This window comes from Pseudorasbora parva, chromosome 8 (genome assembly GCF_024679245.1).
Source record: "Pseudorasbora parva isolate DD20220531a chromosome 8, ASM2467924v1, whole genome shotgun sequence".
In the NCBI taxonomy this organism is placed as follows: Eukaryota; Metazoa; Chordata; class Actinopteri; order Cypriniformes; family Gobionidae; genus Pseudorasbora; species Pseudorasbora parva.
Window position 1 is genome coordinate 25,060,575 of NC_090179.1, and position 20,060 is coordinate 25,080,634.

A 20,060-nucleotide genomic window follows, 5' to 3' on the forward strand; every position below is an offset into this window, starting at 1 on the left:
TTGTAGTGCTATCCTATCACTTGCAGAGGGAGTTTGAAAGACAACCGTTTATCCCTCCCCTCGGATTGAGCTGTCAATGGTGAGTTCCCAGACCAAACATCTTGATGTGGGTCTGGCTTGTCAGGCTTACTTTTAGCATGTGCAGAATGATGATGCTTCACCAAATTAATAATTGAAATGAATAAAAAAAAAAATGAATTACAAAAATAACACTTATTAACAAATAGACACAAAACATTCGACTTTAAACATATGCATAAACATGACAAAACAAATGTTTTCAAGATTTTCAGATTAAATTGCAAAATAAAGAAGAGCATTAAACATTAGGCTATAAATGTGTTGAGACGAGATTTCATGCCATATTATCAAAAAAGAGAGAAAAAGGATGTTGCTTTAGAATATTACAAATCAAATCATATGCTCAAAGTGCATTACAGACTTAAAATATTTTTTAATCTACTGTAAATGTTTCAGTGTTTTGCATGGGCACATCTACTTTTACCTTAGGATCCATGTATGATAGTGAGGTCACCCCGTAGCTCATTTCTAATTGGTTCAACTAGTGATGTTACAACTCAGGCCGTGTTACACACTTTACGGTCTCCCCCCTACATGTACGTCTCATTGAGTAACGGATTCCTTGAAAGTGCTACTGATGCTCCGGTCCCAAGTCTCCCCTCATGGTGTGGTCTGGTGCTCGCTCTCTTCTTTGACGCATGCGCACACGGGCAGCGCTGTCCGACTTAAAAACAGCTGGGCTCTTACGTGCGTTCACACAGAGAAACGTGGGACTGCAAAGGGAAGGGGACACGGCAACGGATTTAGATAAGGATTATCGCTGTTATAGTGGTTTCACAGCTATGCAAAATAAGAAAATGCAAGAGGATTAGTGACACACATCAAGTGGAGCAAAATAGCAAAACAGAGTGAGAAAGCGAGATGCGGCTCGCCTCAGAGATGAAAGAGATGCTCGCGTTCATGAAGAGACATTCAACCCAAGGAAATCTCTGAAAATACATTTAATATGCTTCAAGATTTGTATTCTTCACTGCCGAGGGGTAGTTGATGAAGGTAAGAGAATTTCGTAGGCTTTTAAAAAAGAAAGCCTAAAAAACCTTTTCTCCCAACAAAAGTATGTTTCTAGTCTAACGTGTTTTATTGCTTTTGACTAAATGCATTCCAAAGTTTGTGCAAATTATAAACCGTCACTTTTATACACCATATATATTAAAGTCATGGGCAGTTTTGTGCAAATTAATGCAAACAAGTGTTTATGACTGATGTGACTGATCTTGCCCGTTCTGCTTTTAGGATTTGTGCTCAGATTCATAAATATTAAGTGTATGCAGTCTGTAGCTACTACTCCTTTATATTATACAAAGTAGAAATTGTGTTTTAGATTTAAAGAAATTGCTGTGTTTGTGTAACTGACTAAATCCAACCTCTCAGAAGTGAACAACAGCTTATATATATATATATATATATATATATATATATATATATATATATATATATATATATATATATATATATATATATATTGTAGGCTAAATATAAATATATATATTGCAGGCTATACATACAATTCGATGATTCTGGGTTGAATGAAAGTCTAAAAGCGGGATCCCTGGGCATAAACCTTTTTCAAAAAATTAGCAATATTTTTTATTGACCATTGATAAGCATGTGTTTGCTTTGTGATTCAACAGATAACTGTTATACTAGGTATATGAAGTTCTGTGTATAAATATAATTTGCCCAGCAGTGATAGGATTTGTCCATGAATTATCTGATGAACTGGACTAACATGTGTCTTTTGAGTGCGCCCAGATGCCATAGATTTCATTAGGGTTTCCTTCCCTCATCCTTCATCATTATATCGGTTCTTTATGGTCATGAAAAAGGAATATATCCAGACTGACTGTAAATGAGTCAGTCTTCAGCATTCATGTCTCACAGGCTCAATCAAGATCATTTTGTCATGGTTGACCTTTCAGCAGCATACATTTACCGCCTATGGGGCAAACCCCCTCGTCTCCAGAGAGGCATCTGCCATAGAATTATGTATGAATACATAATCCCTTATGATTGCATTGCATCAGTGTGCTTTTACTGTATGTCATAGTGTCCCTTTTGTTACATTTTCTCACTGCTTCCCCCCCAAAAAAAGTGTTAACTTGTACCTAAATTATAAATATATTTACAGCTGCATATGCTATGAAAGAAATGGGAGACCTTTACATGTTTGGGAAAAAAAAATCTCACAGGCTTTTTATTTTAATTTTATTTTTTAGCATTTGATTACATCTCTGACTACAAGGTCAAGTCTCTGAATAATAATTACAGTGAGACTTAGTTTAAGCTAACTGAAGCAGGCAGATAAAGTGATTATTCAGCCTTGAACCGGGTCTCAATTCAAATAAATATCTTTATATTATTTTGATTAGGTTGTCTTTTCCCCTTTTGGTTTCCCATGGTTTCCAACCACTGGTGACTGCAGTATTCTCCAGCCTCGCTAAAACCTATTCTAAATAATGAATGCATGCATGGAGGGGGTTGATTATGCTTCTGGAATTTTTTTTCTGACACTTTTTCTTGCACTGTTTGCAAGGGACATACTTATTTCCCTTCCGTCTCCTGTGGTCTCACAAAACTGACCAAAGCATTCTAAATAGATTGAACTGACTGTTTTTGCCATGGCCATTATTAATTATTTGCATATTTTGGAAAGTCGTTGAACCATGTTGTAATTTTGATCTTGAGCTGTCAAATAACTTGCAGGAGGTTTGGAACCAGTTAAACCCTGCACAACTCGATTTTAAAACGTGTTTGTCTACATTATTTACTGCTCTTTTTTATCATTAAAAACAAGGGGAAAACACTCAAAATAATCGGATGTAATTTATTTGCGTGTAACTTGATCTACTTTTGAATCATTTTTTAAAATACAAAAAGTGTGTTTTCCTACACGATGCATCTAGATATATGATATCCTAACACTCTTCTTCATCATCTTGTTATAAAGGGTGGCTGTAATGAATTGCATGATGATTGAAGATAGTCTTTAATAAACAGGAGAATATCAACGAGAAAAAGCACAACAACTTAACTAAAGATGACACTGAACAATGAACTCAGGGCTTAAAAACACAAGAAGAGCAATCAAAGAAAAAAAAAAAAACAGGTTCAGGAACTAATTAACAACCAAGTAAATTAATGATAACTGGGAACTCATGCAAGACGAGCATAGAAAACAGTAAAAACAAAAACAAACAAAGCGCATGCGCCATAACAGTCCAACTGAGGAGGGAGGGTGGGGGCTCTGGAGGGGGCTATTGGCATGAAACAGGATATGGTGGCAGTGATGATGGTGGGAGGAGCAAGGGAGGAGAGCAGGAGTAGCCAGTTGGGGACCCAGAATACAGCCATGATGAAAGCCCATGGCAGAGTTGAAGATGGAAAGAGCTATGGTGGAGACTTGGATGACTAAACCATGGGGATGACTGACAGAGACTGAGCATGCGGAGCCACAGGGACTAGCGTCCAAGGTGGAGCCAGGGTGCCAGAAGACTGAGGTGGAGCTGGTGGGACTAAGAACCAAGATGAAGCCAGAGGGAAGTAGGAGGCAAGAGCCAAAGGGGTGAAGCACAGCTGAAGACCAGGAAGTCCATGTCGCAGGCGATGTCAGAACAAGGGAGAGCCAGAGGGACAAGGAAGCCCGGTGAAGCCATAAGGACTATGGTCCCAGGTGAAACTGTCTGGTCAACGAGCCGAGGTGGAGGGATGGGCTCTCCCACTGTAGGCAGATCCAGGGGATCCTCTTGCCAAGGCTGGAGCTGGAGACCAGAAGTCCTGAGGCAAATTCACACAGTAGGGTGGAGTCAGAGGAGGAGCTGAAAGGCTAAAGGTAAACAGCGGAGATGGTGCTGACGGACTGGCTGGCTTTGGAAGAGTAGACGGGAGAGGAAGGCTGGGTGAGATCTATGGAGGCACAGGAGACTTAGAGCCGGGTGGGATCAGCTGATACGCAAAAAAAACTTGGAGCTGGACAGGACCAGTGGGGGATGGGAGATTCAGGGAAGTATTGTGTTCCAGATCTTCATAATAAACTGCAGAGGCCAAACTTAGCAAACCTTCAGCGGCATGAGTATTGATGTGGTTTTCCTCCATGGCCTCGTAAAGGCAGATGGATTATGTTGCCGGCTCACATGCCTGGTCAGACTCACTGTGGGACTCTGGCTTTGGTGTTCACTCTGTGCAGATTGGATGGGGATGTCATGATCAATAATGTCTTACATTACTTCATTAATTGCACCAGTTAATAGGGCTGTGTGTATCAGTGTGTATCATCGATAGTCAGAGACTCTCTGCTCTCCCACTTTAATGCACACATGTAAAGTGTGGACACACACTTGCACAGAAACATGTTGTCAGTGCTGATGTTTTATCAGTAAAATATTCGCAACTTAAAAGCTACATGACATTTCTCATTAGCAAGGTAATAACAGAGCTGTATACAGTTTTGTATTAGTAGAATGCTGCTGCCGAACACTGTTGAAAGAGAGGCACAGGCTGAGCATGAGGTCTCTCTCTCTCTCTCTCTCTCTCTCTCTCTCTCTCTCTCTCTCTCTCTCTCTCTCTCTCTCTCTCTCTCTCTCTCTCTCTCTCTCTCTCACAACAACAATTTACTGCATTAATAAATGCATTAGTCTGCTATCAGTGGCTCAAGCCTCCTTAACTCGCTCTGAAAGTATGTTTTGGAATTAGCAATGGAGGCTTGGTTTAAGATGCCTAAGAAATTAGTCCTGGACACAAGATCGTTTTAAGGACAAAACCTGACAAATGTGAACATCTTGAAATAAATCCTCTGAACAATGTTTGAGTTGTGGTAACCATATAGTATAAAGGGAATAATTTACTCTGTGCTGTTGAATTATTAGAAAAATAATGTACACTCCTCTACGCGTCATGGCCGCATTACTACCTTGGGTTTGCATTATTTCTCTAATAATTTAACGGTCCACAGTCAGTTATTCCTTGCATTACTAATATAACAATTAACTTGACTTACAATTAATTCGAATTTTCCCTAATTTCATAACAAACATCACATAACCACACTTGCGTCATCGACACGAATATGAGGACTGAGGACTCGATAAAAATATTTTTTAAACAGACTACAAAAGTACATCCCAAAATGCTAGATAATATTCACAAATTTGAAAGAGTGCTTGTTATGAAAGAAATGCATCATTCATACGGTTGTTGTTTAAACCAAGGCGAAAACAGCTTTGTTGTTCGTTAGCATTTTGCTTCCATAGCACATTAACAAAACATTTTGATGGCACAAATAACAATACAATCACAAAAAATATTTAGGCCTTATAATAGTGTTTAAGTACGAACAAAACACAACAATCAGTCATCAGTGAAAATAAAACATTTCTTTAATCAAATATATTGATCCTTAGCTTATTACTTAGCCAAAAAATTAAGATGGTTGATATACCGCTTATGTTTGGGCATTATGTTGAGATAGATTAATCTTGCCCTTATCTTCAAATGAATGCACCTTTAAAGCAGTGATAGGTGCTAGAAGTTTGGTCAGTTTTTGCTTTCACTTTCAGGAAATTGTTGCCCGTGGTTTGAGACTTCTTCTATGGCATAACTCTCATGCAAAGTTTGCAGATAGCACGTGCGATATCTACGGGCTTGCGTTTTAGGTAACATTTTTCTATGTGACGTGACAGTTTTCTTCATCACCAGCTCGCAAAATGATGGAAAATATACTTCCCGCGATTATAAAAAAAAAACAAATCATCAAATATGAAAAGAGATGTCACAAACAAAACAACAAAAAAACCTGCTATCCTGTGTTCCTGCTATCACTTTAAGGGCTTGTATAATACTTTTACTGTTGGGAACTAACAAAAGTAGGAAAAGGATAGTGATAATGCAGCTTGTTAAATTTCATTGTACAGAACCAGGAAGCAGAGTCTGTACAGATGAAAGACTTCACAGTCCATTCGTGATGAGAAACCACTACATTTACTTACTGCAGCAGCTGGAGAAAAAAAAATGAAGACATTACAGTCGAGAAAGAAAGGGCTATGTTTCTTGGAATGCAGTGTCATCCTCTGCAGCTGATGGTGATGAGTTCCTGCAAAATACATGGAAAAAATGCTGCAGTCTTGTCAGTTTGTTCGAGGACTTCCGAATGCATGTGTGTGATGGGGTTTGCCTGGACTTGCTTTATCTCCCAGAAGAGGCCACAGAATGATCACACTTACTTGTTTGTGGTCTGTGGGTGTTAAAGTGCTCCAGTGTCAGTACTTCGACTACGCTTCGTGCATGCATCCGTTGTAGTTTAGTGGTCAATAAACCGGTGTCCAGGGGCCAGCAGTCGCCATCTTTTCAGCCAGCATTTATTGAGCGAATTTTAGTTATAGTGCCTTGTTTATGGCCTGGCTATAAATCTCCAAATGTAAATGTGCCTCAAGCAACACAAAGCATAAATAATCAAAGACAGACTATTCCTAACAAAATTTTAATGCATTGTCAAATTTATCTCCCATCCTCTCTTGCCGCTGTAAGTGTCCAGTAAATACTGGAGGTGAACCAGTCAAATGATTGTCTGTTATGTAAAATTATGTTTGAAACATATCCAAAATAACGAGTAATACACATGTGTGTGACTTTCTTTGCAACAGGCTTTATGGGTTTTAACCAAAAGCTCAGTTGGATCAAAAGCAAAATTGGACCAAATTAACAACAAATAACAGTTCAGTTTTTGTGGAGCTTTTGGACACTGCAGTGAAATCAATCCCTGCAGTGAATGATCAATAGTTTGAGTAGGCAGCAAATAAAGTGATTGACAATCACCTGCAGTTCAGCTCACAGCTGGAGGTTCCTCTTTCTTCAGAGGATTTGGATTAAGTATTACGCATGATCTCTTTAGTCATTTAAGCTTTGCTTTTCGAATCAGATGGACACATCTTCTGCAAAATATAGGCAGTATAATCATTTGATATGAAATACACTCAACTAAAGCATGGTGTATAATTTTTGGCTTATTTTCCTTTCCTTTAAAGGGGAGGTGAAACACTCAGTTTCAGTCAATCTCATGTCAATCTTGAGTACCTATAGAGTAGTATTGCCACCTTCATATCTCCGAAAAGTCCTTAGTTTTATTATATTTATAAAAGAAATATGGGCTGTACCGAGTCTTTCCGGAAAAAAACGAGTGCCTGGAGGCATATCGTGTGGGCGGAGCTAAAGAATGACGAATGCGCAAAGCGGTGACGTCCTCAAGCGTGGAGAAACCCTTGCTATCGATCTCAGCTAATAGATAATGATCCAGAATCTAATTCGGAGGCTGAAATAGAAACAGCAACAGCAGAATGTCCGTCTCTGTGGTATGTACTGTATTTAGTAGCCTGTCAACATTTGTGTGTCTTTACTCGCAGTTTATGAGGACATGATTCGGTTTATGGACTATTGTATGCGACTAACGTAAACCTTAGCAGAAGCAAGCAAAACGGTTTTGCACGTCAGACTAGTGTAACGTTAACTTATATATAGAACAACAATGAAGTCCGTTAGCGCATTTGAATGACGAAGCACGCGATCGTGTCCTTTACTGATGTTTACTCACGCAAAGATAAGCAAAAGCATAGACATTTAAAGCAGTTTTACTCACCGGCTGCTTCCAAAGCAGGACCAAACCTTTATCGCTGGGACGGCTCCGTCAAAAACACACTTCTTGGAGTGTGGAGATCCACTTTGCGATGCGACTGAAGCGATGTTGTGAAGCTTCCCGTCATTTCTGCGTTCAAATCGGTTCAAATGCAGCGCTGCCTTCCCGGAATGCTGTGCTGAAGCGTTGAAGTCGCTTAATGTCAAAGTGGAGGAATGAAGTGGAGCGCAGCGCGGACTATAACCAACATAAGTGTTCACGGACGACTGGATCTGCAGCTTGAGAGCCGTGTTTATGGGCGTGCATTTCCTCTCTCGCTCTAGTCACGCGCGCGCGCACCCTACCGGGAGAAGAGCCCGTACGGCCCATACAAGGACCTTCCGTTCTATTAACGTCAAGCTGAGCCATACTCGAAAAAAACTCTCCGAAACTTGTGAGAAACCGGAAAGAGTATTTTTAACACAGAAATACTCCATCAAACGCCCAACATTAGTTTTTGAAACTTTGTCTATGTTTAGGATGGGAATCCAAGTCTTTAACAGTGTAAAAAGCTCAGTATGCATGAAACAGCATCCCCCCCCCCCCCCCCCCCAACTAATACTATGCTAAATCAAAGGCAATTTTGATAAGTGAACTCTTAATTAGTCATCATGATTCCTCTTGGGATCTTTGCATACATTATTTTAAATTCGCTGACAGGCTGCCAATCAGCAAACCGTTGGAAATGTGTCTTGAATTCTCTTTGATTAGATGATTCAACCCTGATGTGTGATGCAGAGCACGATTATTTCCCATAACATATACAGAATATATGAAGCACACATTACTACTAACAAATTTTGAGATGTCATTCTGACTGCGGTATAGAGTAAAAAGTGATCAAAAATGGGCTTCATTTGGTAACATCTAAATTAAACGTCAAGTTAAACATCAGTGAATCAACCTAAATGCATTAGGTTACACTGAATGTAAAGGCGCTACCAGGTAGAAATAACACATTACAGTAACAATTGCAAGTTGCCACTTTTTTTTATACATTTAGCAAGTATAATAGAAAATGTTTCTTTTCATCTCATTTCTTGGATTTGGCCTTGAATATATATTAAAGGAGGACAGATTGAGGTCACTGCGGGCCAGGGGAACAGCGGGCCACCTGTCATATGTCTGCCGCCCCACTGTGACACTCTTTAGAAGAAAGATTATGACTGTGGAAAACTTCTTCGCTTAAACATTTTTTTTTTACTGAAATGCCTCATTCAGAGATACTATAGAGGAGCACATAACAGCCAGATGACCAGAGGTGCTTAAATGAAAGAAAAGAAAGCTTTCATGAGCAGCATCTGAGCTGCAGGGTCAGTCCTATCAGCCTCTGAGATGGAAGTGTGGCTGCCCTGCTGTAAGTGAGATGATAACACGCTGGGAAAGCAGATGAAGACAAATGAGTGCACCAGTCTGGACATTACAGCACCCGCTCGCTGCTGTCCACCAACAGCAATGAAGACTCAGACCAGTGCTATTACAGCTCAAGAGTTTTGAGGCATATGCCAATAGAGCAACAGCAAAAAAGTCTAATAAATAATACATCAAATCAAGGCGAATAACATTTAATTTCGAACTTAATGCCCTCTGAAATGCACCGTAGAGTCGTCAGACTTCCCTGAATGGAAATGGAAATGACCTTGGCTCTGCATTATTATTCATAAATGCATTTGTTTCTGTGTGAAGCGCAATACCATTTACCAGAAAGCACACAACGGGGTAAAAAGGAAAGATAAAATAAGATGAATTATGTGTCCCACGCATCTCACTGCTGTAACATTCATTAACGGACCGTCCTTATAATTAATCGAGCCGCCTCCCTTTGGCTCCATTAATTACAGTTATTTAAAAAAAGAAAAAAAAAGCTTGGGACTACTGCCAAATGCTCTGGTTTACCAATATGTTGAGAAACTCATCTCTCATAAACATACCGTGGCCTCATTGCAGGTTCATTTTTAAAAAGATTTTCAACTGAATAAATCTATGGTGAAAAATCCTTGAGTAGGATTCATAGCTTCTCTTCAAAACAGTGTAGGCATATCACCTGTTTGAGAGGATTTCATTGAACAGGTATTTTCACTGAGCATCAGCTATCATAATGTACCATATAATGAACCCTAAAACAAACCCAAACATAGCAGCTAAGCTAATAAATCGATCATTTGAAAATACTCCAGGATTTCTACAGATAGAAAGCCATATGCTAATCGCTGAAGTAACCCTTTAAGTGATTCAAGGATAGACATGAGATGTTTAATTCATTCAAATTAATAATATAAAACTACATACATTATTCTTATTAACTGACCAAAGTATTACAAATGTGTGAAGGATGCATTAAACATATGCATTTTAAAGTTAAAAGACTTTCCAATTAGATGTTAATTCCACTGTTGTATTATATATAATTGTTCTACAATATTTAGTTCAATTACACCAGAATTAACTAATTAACAGAGAAAACGAGTAATCCCTTACTTCATGGCTGTAGATAGTTGTAGTATCTTGATTTCATTATGCCTAATGGTAGACAATGTAATAAGTATTTGATTACTTTCGATGGAGATGAAAGAGGAACAGAAATAATAATTCATGTCAGTAGGCTTTGACATTAAATTCCCACTAAGAGCCTATACAAAAACACAGAATCTGCCCTGAGGCAAAACACATAGCTCTATGTACCTGTTTTTTTCAATATCTACTGTATATATTTATAGATTCAATAACTCATCTTAGGGGATGTATAATATATACTCTGGTTGTCGATCAATTAAAAATAGTTATAGAACTGATTGCATAAATTAAAATGATTTGCATTGGGTCCATACCAGTATTTGCTGTGGGGAAAAACATACAACACAAAGTCGTTTGTTAGCATCTCATGCCATGAGTGCCACATTTTTTAGCGTGCAGTTCAAATTCTACAGGGTATGTTTGCACAGCAATGACATACTAAAAATTGAAAAGTATTTCCTTTTTCATGTACATATGACAACGTTCTCAAAACAATCCTTCACACGGATTTGCAAAAACAGCTACAAATGCTTCATTATTCATGCCAGGCCAAGGGGGAGCCAGAGGGACAAGGAAGCCTGTTGAAGCCATAAGATAGTCCCAGGTGGAACTGACTGGTCAATGAGCCGAGGTGGAGGGATGGGCTCTCCCACTGTCCTTTGTCTTCCATGGTTGGCGATGTCTCTTTGTACACTGTAAGAAATTTTTTTTTTGTTTTTTGTTGGTTTAACTTAAAAAAGTAAGTAACCTGGTTGCCTTAAAATTTTTAGTTTATTGAAATAAAACATTTGAGTTGATACAATAAAGGAAATTTGTTTAATAAATAGAAACTCAAAATATGATTGCATCTGAACCACATACATTTTTTTTGATAAATCATGAAAATAACACTATTTGGCATGTTTCACTGCGTCATCAGAAATAAAACACACACAATTACACAATATGCTTACACAATCTTTAAATAATATTTTAATTAAGGTTGTTGAATCTCAAAAAATGTTCATTGTATTAACTCAAAATATTAATTTCAATGAACTCAAAATTTTATGGCAACCCGGTAACTTTTTTTTCTAAATAATTTTTTACAGTGTAAAGAAACATTACAAAGGCATTACAATGGGCTGAATGTATGCATGATGTCACCGTTTTCACAAATTAGTGTTTTTGTTGTTTACACAGAGATGATAAATCCATATAGTTTTTGAAGCCTGTTTTCGAAACACGTTATGACTCCCAATTTGTCACATATTGACACTTGGTCAGGACCCCTCTACAATATCTTTGAGAAGAACAGAGTTGATCTCAATGTTTTAATAACTGAAATGATGTCAGTCATATCTCATTCAAAAGATGCACAATACTTAATCGTCACGAGACACACGAGAGCCATTGACATTTTACCATCAAAGCTGACGTAATGACGCAGTTGGTCACAAGACATGCGCGAGCAAATGCAATTTCACTATGAAATCTGATGTAATGTTTCTTTGGGCGTCAATTTTTGAATGTGCACATGATCTCCGGCGGATGGAGACGCTGAAGGCTTTTGGGGGTTTTCTTCACTCAAAACAAACGTTTGGCCTCGGAACACCTGGAATATTTGTACTTTTTATATAAATTGTGCCGGCAGTCGTATCTGCCTGCTATATCCTGTGTTTTATATCATATAATACACAAATGGGTAGGTTTAGGGATGGCGTTGGGTTACGTGTTCAAACCAAACCGCAACCTCCCCCAGTTTCTCTTGAAGCCAATACGGAAGTGATTTAAACTGCAATTCATCGACTGGACACTAGAGACAGGCTCCAGAAGGAAGCAAAATCTCATTGAGCCCCATGTTAAAGTTCCCAACTTTATAGCAGAAAAAAAAAAACATGTTTACAGCCTGGTACAAATTGCGGTTTTGGTCTATACAGCTAATTTTACACTTCATGACAACTGTGAGGGCGGAACATTTTTTTTATAACTCATTAGTTTAAATAATATAAAACCTTAAAGTTCTGCATAATTAAGGGCGTGGCCACTTTGAGTGACAGGTGGATAGCCGTTTGTCTGCTGTCTGTTAGTCATCACGTCACCTCAGCTCCAGCCATGTCTTGTCTCTTTGGCCATTTTCTGTTATCCGTGAGGGATACGCGGTGACTTTAGGCTTCAAAAATGCTCCTCAGAACCCTACAGGTGACATCACGGACGTCACTACTCCCATGTTTTTTTTTTTTTTAACAGTCTATGGTTAAAACATGTCTAAATAGCATAAGTAAAAAAAAAAAAAAAATGTAAATAAAATGATGCTTTCTGATAAAATTGAGAATCACACTCCATTTCACAATCGGCAAAATCATAATCCAATATATAATTTTATCATGACGATAACATTATTATGCCCAACGCGGCTGTGTATGACAGCAAAGGTTGCTTATTGAAATCAACAGTATCCTGTGCGTTAAAAAGTGAGATGAAGGGTCCCGACAAAAGTTTGCCTATTCAGGTCCCCTAAAATGCTGTTGGTGTGTAAATGAATGGCCAGAATGCATAAAATGATTTCCAGTTTTAGCTGAAAAGTTTGCTCGAATTTGTCTAGCTGTTGTCAACAAGCATGTCTTGTGTGAACAACTCCTTAATCTATGCTGTCAGCTCTGTGTTAATCTGGTTCATATACATGTAAGCAGCTTTTCATATTTGTATTATTCAAAAGCTATGAATTATGTATACATGGAAAGAAAATTGTTCATGAGACCATTCTGCTGCAAATAATACAAATGAACAGATTCATACAGTATAGCTAAATATGACACGGTTTATTAGAACATCAGTTTTAAAAATATTTTTCTTGCAGTACTAGAACTGTCTAAAACTTATTTTGAAAATAAGATAAATAGCGGTGCAGAATTGCAGATGCAATGTGTGTTATTTTGATTGCAGACTCTGTCTTGTAAAGGAGAGATTTGTTAGAAGTTGCCATGTGTACTGGCAGAAGGGGGAAAACTACCAGACGCCAGTCACTCACTGTTCATAGCTAGAAGAATAATGAGCCCTCAGGCTGATTGACATTCTCAGCCGCCGCATAGTTATGGTTTCCTCTGGTGCTGGCGAGGAAGCCCGCTCTTGCATCTCAAGCGTTTATGCAAATTTAGGTCTTTTTCCAGCACTAGGCCTAAAAAGAATGAGTCAGGGGCTCACTGACAAAAAAAAATGGGTTCAGTGAGCAAAGCTTTGCTTGTATTAAGAGCTGCATCAGGCCTAGTTATCTCTGATTAAGATCTGACTCAGATTAAAAATAATGAATTTTTTACATCAAAGTATGAAGCTGTGAAATGAGATTAAAGATTAAAGAAAACAGCTGTTGGTTTACATTATCCTAAGTGATGTCGGTTAAGAAGGAAAGTCATTTTAGAGGAAAAACAAAATACAATTTGATTACAAAAACATTTATTAAGAAAAAAATATGGTCAATTTGACTTGAAGACCAGTTGAAATAAAACTGGTTAGATATTCTATTTTTACTCTTCATCTGGCCTTAGATTCTCAAGCATTAAACCAAATCCACATTCATATTCATGTGTAGTCTGGTCTGGTGATCATGCATTTAATGTGTAATTATTAGTGTGTGGCTCAGCCTGTGGTTTCATCTTCTGTGGACCCAAACTTGTTTCAGATCAAATAAACTGGGTGAGCATGTGGGGCACACAGTGGGCTCTGCAGAACTAGACTTGCTTGATTGGCAAGAATGAATGGAAGTGAGGGACGGCCCACCTCTATGTTCAGTTAGACTTGTTACAAGGTATGTTTTTCAAGTTTTTGCCTCACAAAAGGATTCTCAGTGGAGCTGAAATAATGGGCTGAAAGTTTCAAGAATGTCTAAAGTGAATGGAAGCGGAAAAGCAAATTCCAGGAACTATTTGGCTTAGTTCAGCAGTACATTTTAGTCAGTCAGTCAGATAATATGGATTTTACATGACTTAAAAATGAATTTTAGACATTAAAAACATTAAAATTCATTTGAGAAAATTTCGGAATGATTTTCTTTCTTCACATTGATATTGTAACTTGCTACGAATAAGACAATCATAATTAACCGTGTTGAAATTTAGTAGTGCAAATTTCCTCTTTACCTCAAACATGACCTGTGCAAAATTATGGTCTTGCTAGATAGAATGTCTATGCAAATTGAACAAAGAACGAACAGTGAAAAGAGGTACATAAAATGTTCCAAAAATATTGATAGTCAGCCTCATAATTTATTTTCTATTAATTGTCTGTGAGTTTTACCATTTTTTGTAGTCCATTCTCAGTAGTAACTGAGTTATGGTCTGGCAAAGCTTCATAGACAAATTTTCCAAAAGGGTGTCACCAACAGAAGGTGATGTATGCAGAGTTGACGGAGAAACATCTGAGACAGCAATTCTCTGTGATTTGAGGAATATGAAGTACGATAATAGTTGGTGTCCACCACCACTCCATCAACATTTTTGTCAAATTTGGAAAGCCTAATAGCATCTAAAACATCTTGGATTGACGGTGGAACAGAAAACATCAAGCTCTGATCGCATTTGCTCCCGTTGTAAGGCACTGTATTGTGATTAGAACGTGATTTACAATATTTTGACCAAAAAATTATAATATTAAGGGGTCTTTGGAAAATTACGTTTCACAAACTTTATTCAAATTCAGTCATTTCAGATGTGTTAGAACATTTCAGACTTGAGCATAGTTACGCTAGTTATTTATTTACAATTATTTACCTTTTTTACATGTTTAGCAGATCTAGTTTGAGGAAATAAGCTGCTGTGTGGTGTCATGATCACACTCCCTATCCTCCTCATCAAAGTAACCGGGGTAATCCACATCTGGGAGCCGAGTGTTGTTCTTTGCTCTGATTTTAACGAAAAGGAAAGTTTAAATCGCTTACACTATAGCTGATTCGAACGTGTGATGTTCCACGGCGGTTACTGTCGCTGCGCTGTTGTCATTGTGTAAAGCCCGCCCCAACGTTTCTGATCGGTGCTGCGATTTCAACGGATTAGAAATGGGTTTGAATGAGCTCTTTGCCAGTATACTTGCAGAGCAAATCTAAATTTGCCAGAAGTTGTCTGGGTTTTCCCAGGCGTTGGGTCGTTGCCTGTTGACCTCATGTGGTCTGATTGGTTGAAGGTCTAACCAATCGTGTACAAAGTTATTTGAATAATGCCAGTTGATCACACCCCTTGTGCAGTAGAAAATACAGAGCAGACTCCCCAGACCAATGTTCAATTTTAAATTGACCTTGGTCTGGTGATAGCAAGACAAGCACTATGTTATATTACAAAGGAAAAAAAGTGAGAAAATGCATCTAATCATCGAAGTGCTTCTAAAAAATAACGTTTCCACGTATTTCACTTAATTTTATACACACGCACAAATTCTCAACAATTTGTGAGTACTGCCTTTGTGTTGTAAGCCCCATAATCTGCACCCTAATGGGAGACTGTAGTGTACCCTAGCTCTTACACTCTTCGCATTTGTTGTGTACTCATAAAGACAGACAGGAGCACAAACAGGTAATGCTTCTCCAGCCAGCGAACCCTGCTCTCTCCTCTTAATGGAGACATACTACCAGAATAACTGCCACACACTCTCTATATTTCTTTCTTGTCTCTAGCACTCCGGTCTATCTCTGAGAATAAAAAAAGTGAAAGATGTGCTTCGACTTGCGTCTAACTGCTTTCTATTTTCCCACCAGGTTCCCCCAAGTCTTTGAGCTGTAAGAGCTCAGAGTACATTCTGCCACAAGTACTTCTGTCATCAAGGGGATGTAACGCCACACTTGAGTTTTCGCTTAATCCTCTCACAGGTAAACGGCGGGACATTTTTGCCGGAGGAATTTTGCGCTCAAAGAGTTTTTAAACAGAATGTGAATAAGATATCAGTGGTAGAGCTTTCCAGAGAATGAAGCACCTGGAATAGATCTCTACCCTTTTTTTTGGTTTGAACAATGGAAGCATGAAACTGTAGAATACATTTGTCTTCACTTCACCTGGAAGGAGGGGAACATGGCAAAGCCCTTCTACAGACTTCAGCGCTTTTTACGACGGACTCAGCTGCTCTTCTTGTTCCTTGGTGTCGCATACATTATGGCCGGAAGTGTTCTTCTTCTGCAGAGACATGGATTGGTGGTGTCACAGCGTGGGACAAGCAGTTACTTTCCATTGCCGTCTTTGCCATCTCCTCCCAGGTCCCTGGAGGCGCCTGCCCTCCGGACAAGTTATGGAATAATGGGAGCACGGCTCAACGGCAAGATGGTGGGATACCAAAGCGTTTTGTCCGACGACAATGCTGGACCACAGTGGCTGACCTCTCGAAACCAGGAAATCCGACATCTGAGACGCCGCTGGTTCCACAGCCTCATGTCCGAAAAGGAAGCATCTAGAGTGGAGAAAGTTCTCCCGAAAAGAAAAATCCGACACAAAGGTGAAAGTCTGTGCTAAATGAGCTCTGTGCGTTTCGGGATGACAAATTGGTTGTTTATGATAATTGGTTTATTTTCTCAATTATCTCGATTCCAAGCTGTGCTGCAGAATCTTCCCATCTGTTTGCACAGGAAAAAGGTCACGTTCTGAATTTGTGATGCGATTGCTATTCTTCGGTCAGGCACGTACATCGGCTGCTTTCTGGATGACGCCAAGGACCGGGCACTCAAAGGGATGATGTTCTATGACTTCCGGAAAATGACCAGCACCTTGTGTCAGGACTCCTGCACGGAAAGGTATGCGGTTAATACATAGTGCAGTTAAATACACAAAGCTTTTGTTGTAATCGTAGAGTCACCGAAAAGCAGATGGACATCTGTTGTCTAGAGGCTCCTTTGTGCTCATCTTAAATCATGAAATAATGAAACAGTGTTTAGGGAAAAGAACATGCAGTGTGAATCCCTGTGCCAGCTGGCGGAGCTCATGCTGGGAATTGGATCAGGCCCAATTAAAGGAGCGCAGCTCTGGACCTGGGCTTCGCTAATACTGGAAGAGAAACATCTATCGGCCGTGATGGAGTATACTCTTTCTCTAGTTCTTAGGCTGTTAGATAATTGACCACCAGAGAACAAGTGTGAGGGAGACTGACCTCCCGTAATTACCCCAAAGTTTCAGAGCTTATTTAATTACTTGGGTGACATTTGCAATGTTCAGGGGGAATCCAGATAGTCCATTAGAAAACATGAAACCTAACATGTGCTAGAGATGATTTTTCTTTGTTCAAGTTGACATTGTAATTTCCTATGGTGAAGGAAATAATAATTAACCGTTTTGAAATCTTAAAGGTAGTGCAAAAGTCCTGTTTTCCGTTTTACCTCCAACATCATTACCTGAAAAACAAACTTGAAAAAAATAAATGTTTAAAAAATCTAAAAGGAGGTACAGAAAATGTCTTAGAGTATAGCATAATATAATATTTAATTTATATTTATAAATTTTATAAATAATTTTCTATTGATTTTCTGTGAGATTTGCCATTTTTTGTAGTCCTGTTAGCATATTGCTAACTGTTTAAAACTAAATTGTGTGATTTTATAATTGAGTAAAGGAACGAAGAAAACAATTTAAACGAAGAATACAATGATGCAAAATAAGTTTGCAAAGCCCAAATAAAGCTCAAAAGTGGGAGTCAGTAATATTTTTGACTCATTCTTTTTATGTCTTTTAAAGAAGTCTCTTCTGCTAAAAAAGTATTTTATAACATACTGTAAATGCCTTTACTGTCTTTAATACATCCTTGTAGAATATATATATGTATATATACTTTTAAATGGTAGTTCATCGAAAAGTATCACATAAGTTATCACATAAAAAAAACATGGGATCAGCCTCTAATGCTAAGAAATCACACTTAAGGAACCTGCCAAAAGTTAATTATATCTAAGAATTTTCCGTAATATTTTCCTTGATATTCTATGACTGCTCAGACAGAGAAAGATCTCGCATCCCAGCTCAGTATTGTAATCTTCAGATAGGTGACGGGGAGAAAATCTTCTCCAGCTCTGTGTCTGCAGGTACATGTCTGCTCAGACTGAGCGATTAATTCAGAGCACAGATTAACAGTGGGAATGTCCCTGGCTAGGTTGCCATGGCAGTGCCAGTGCCATGTTTCAAGCAGAGGATCAGGGAAACAATTTGCAGAGGGGCTCAAGCTAATACCTGTTGAGCCCTACACCAACATGCTTGAATGGAATCCTGCTGCACCTTTTTACAACCTCCAAAAAAGTCAAGACGGCCAGAGGACAAAAGGAGCATGATCGTTGTGGTTAACACAACCATTAGCCAACTTGCTGTCAATCTAATAGAACAAAATTATGATAGTCCCATATGAAAGTTGAGTTGGAGATGCGTGCAGGAGCTTCCTGGACAAGATCATTACTGTGAGATAACTGGCCAGGTATGATAATAATAGGAAATATTTTTTGAGATCCAAATCAGCATATAAGAATGATTTCTGAAGGATTCGCTATAATTATAAATGCTAGTATTCAACCATGGGGACTCACTTTTTGTGATTATAATTCGATTTTGAATGTTTTGTTTTACTCAGCGGTTACCAGTTCGCTGGCCTTGAATATGGGACCGAATGTTACTGTGGCAACCGCATCACAAGCGCTCGGATGAAAGAGGAGGAGTGTAACTTGGATTGCAAAGGCGAGAAGGGCTCAATCTGTGGAGGTGTGTCACGTCTCTCCATTTACAAGGTGGAAGAGGTTCTTCCTGGCCAGCGGAGATGTGAGTGCTTGAAATTAGTTTACTTAAGAACTTCCCAACCTGTCATGCTTGCTTTACCAGTGCATTGGGAAGCATACAAAATGAATATTACAGTTTTTCTCAGTCGCTTTGGTACATTTCTCGAATCAAACTCACAATTTGCAAAACAGTAAGTGTTTTTTTCAAAACGATTTGTACAAATAGCAAAACACCATGGATAACCTGCAAAAGCACTCTTCCTCAAAATCCTTAGTTCATCTCTCAAAAGTAAATAATGGTGTCAATGAACATGTCAGTGCCATCAGAATGACAGGTCTTTGTGTCATTGTGTACAGATAAGACAGTCAAATTTTTTAGTCATGTTGTCAATATAACAGTTTACTCTGGAGGGATGTTCTGATGGAAACTATGGCTAAAGTTTTGATGACAATTGTAAATTGTAAGTTACATCTTAGTGTATGTGTGAGTGTAATTGCAAGAGAATGGAAAAGATTCAAATTTACACTCTTACTGTTTGTACTGTATTTTATTGACAGAACATGTCATTGAGATACAGAAATGAAAAGACAGCACTGAATAGCTCACACACACACACACACACACACACACACACACACACACACACACACACACACACACACACACACACACACACACACACACACACACACACAAAAACCTAAAGAAGAAATGTGAACATATAGGAAAAACTGTACATGCAGTGCTGTATATATATAAAAATCTCATGATTTTTCATGAGAAGCACCTTCATTAGATAAAGTCAAGATTCACCTGGGAGCAATTTACCAATTCAGGACAGATTTAGAAAAAAGTCTAATGGAAATATAGAAAGTATAGAAATATGCTTGACAAATTATGATAACTTGTTCAACCATTTTGCATGTAAAGACTTATGCTATGAGCTTGTGCCTAAATGTTGTGGGAGGTGAGACTATTCAACAGAGACATAAGCAAATAATAATGTAGGAAACAGCAGAGAATTGTACATAATCATTTGCTTGGATGTACCAAAGCATTTGCAACTTCAAAAAAGTAAAAAAAAAAAAAAAGTACCAAAGCGA

The 20,060-nt window shown here is 38.5% G+C and overlaps 1 protein-coding gene across 1 annotated transcript in view; it reads left to right on the forward strand.

The window, feature by feature from the left end:
* Positions 1 to 681: 681 nt before the first annotated feature.
* LOC137084316 (sialate:O-sulfotransferase 1) overlaps positions 682 to 20,060 on the forward strand; it is a 34,274-nt gene continuing 14,895 nt past the window's right edge. Inside the window, exons 1-4 of the mRNA XM_067450494.1 lie at positions 682 to 1,074; positions 15,978 to 16,705; positions 16,886 to 17,000; positions 18,815 to 18,999. Of these exons, the coding sequence (XP_067306595.1) occupies positions 16,288 to 16,705; positions 16,886 to 17,000; positions 18,815 to 18,999 (718 nt within the window). The 5' untranslated portion in view covers positions 682 to 1,074; positions 15,978 to 16,287. The remainder of the gene's footprint in view (positions 1,075 to 15,977; positions 16,706 to 16,885; positions 17,001 to 18,814; positions 19,000 to 20,060) is intronic.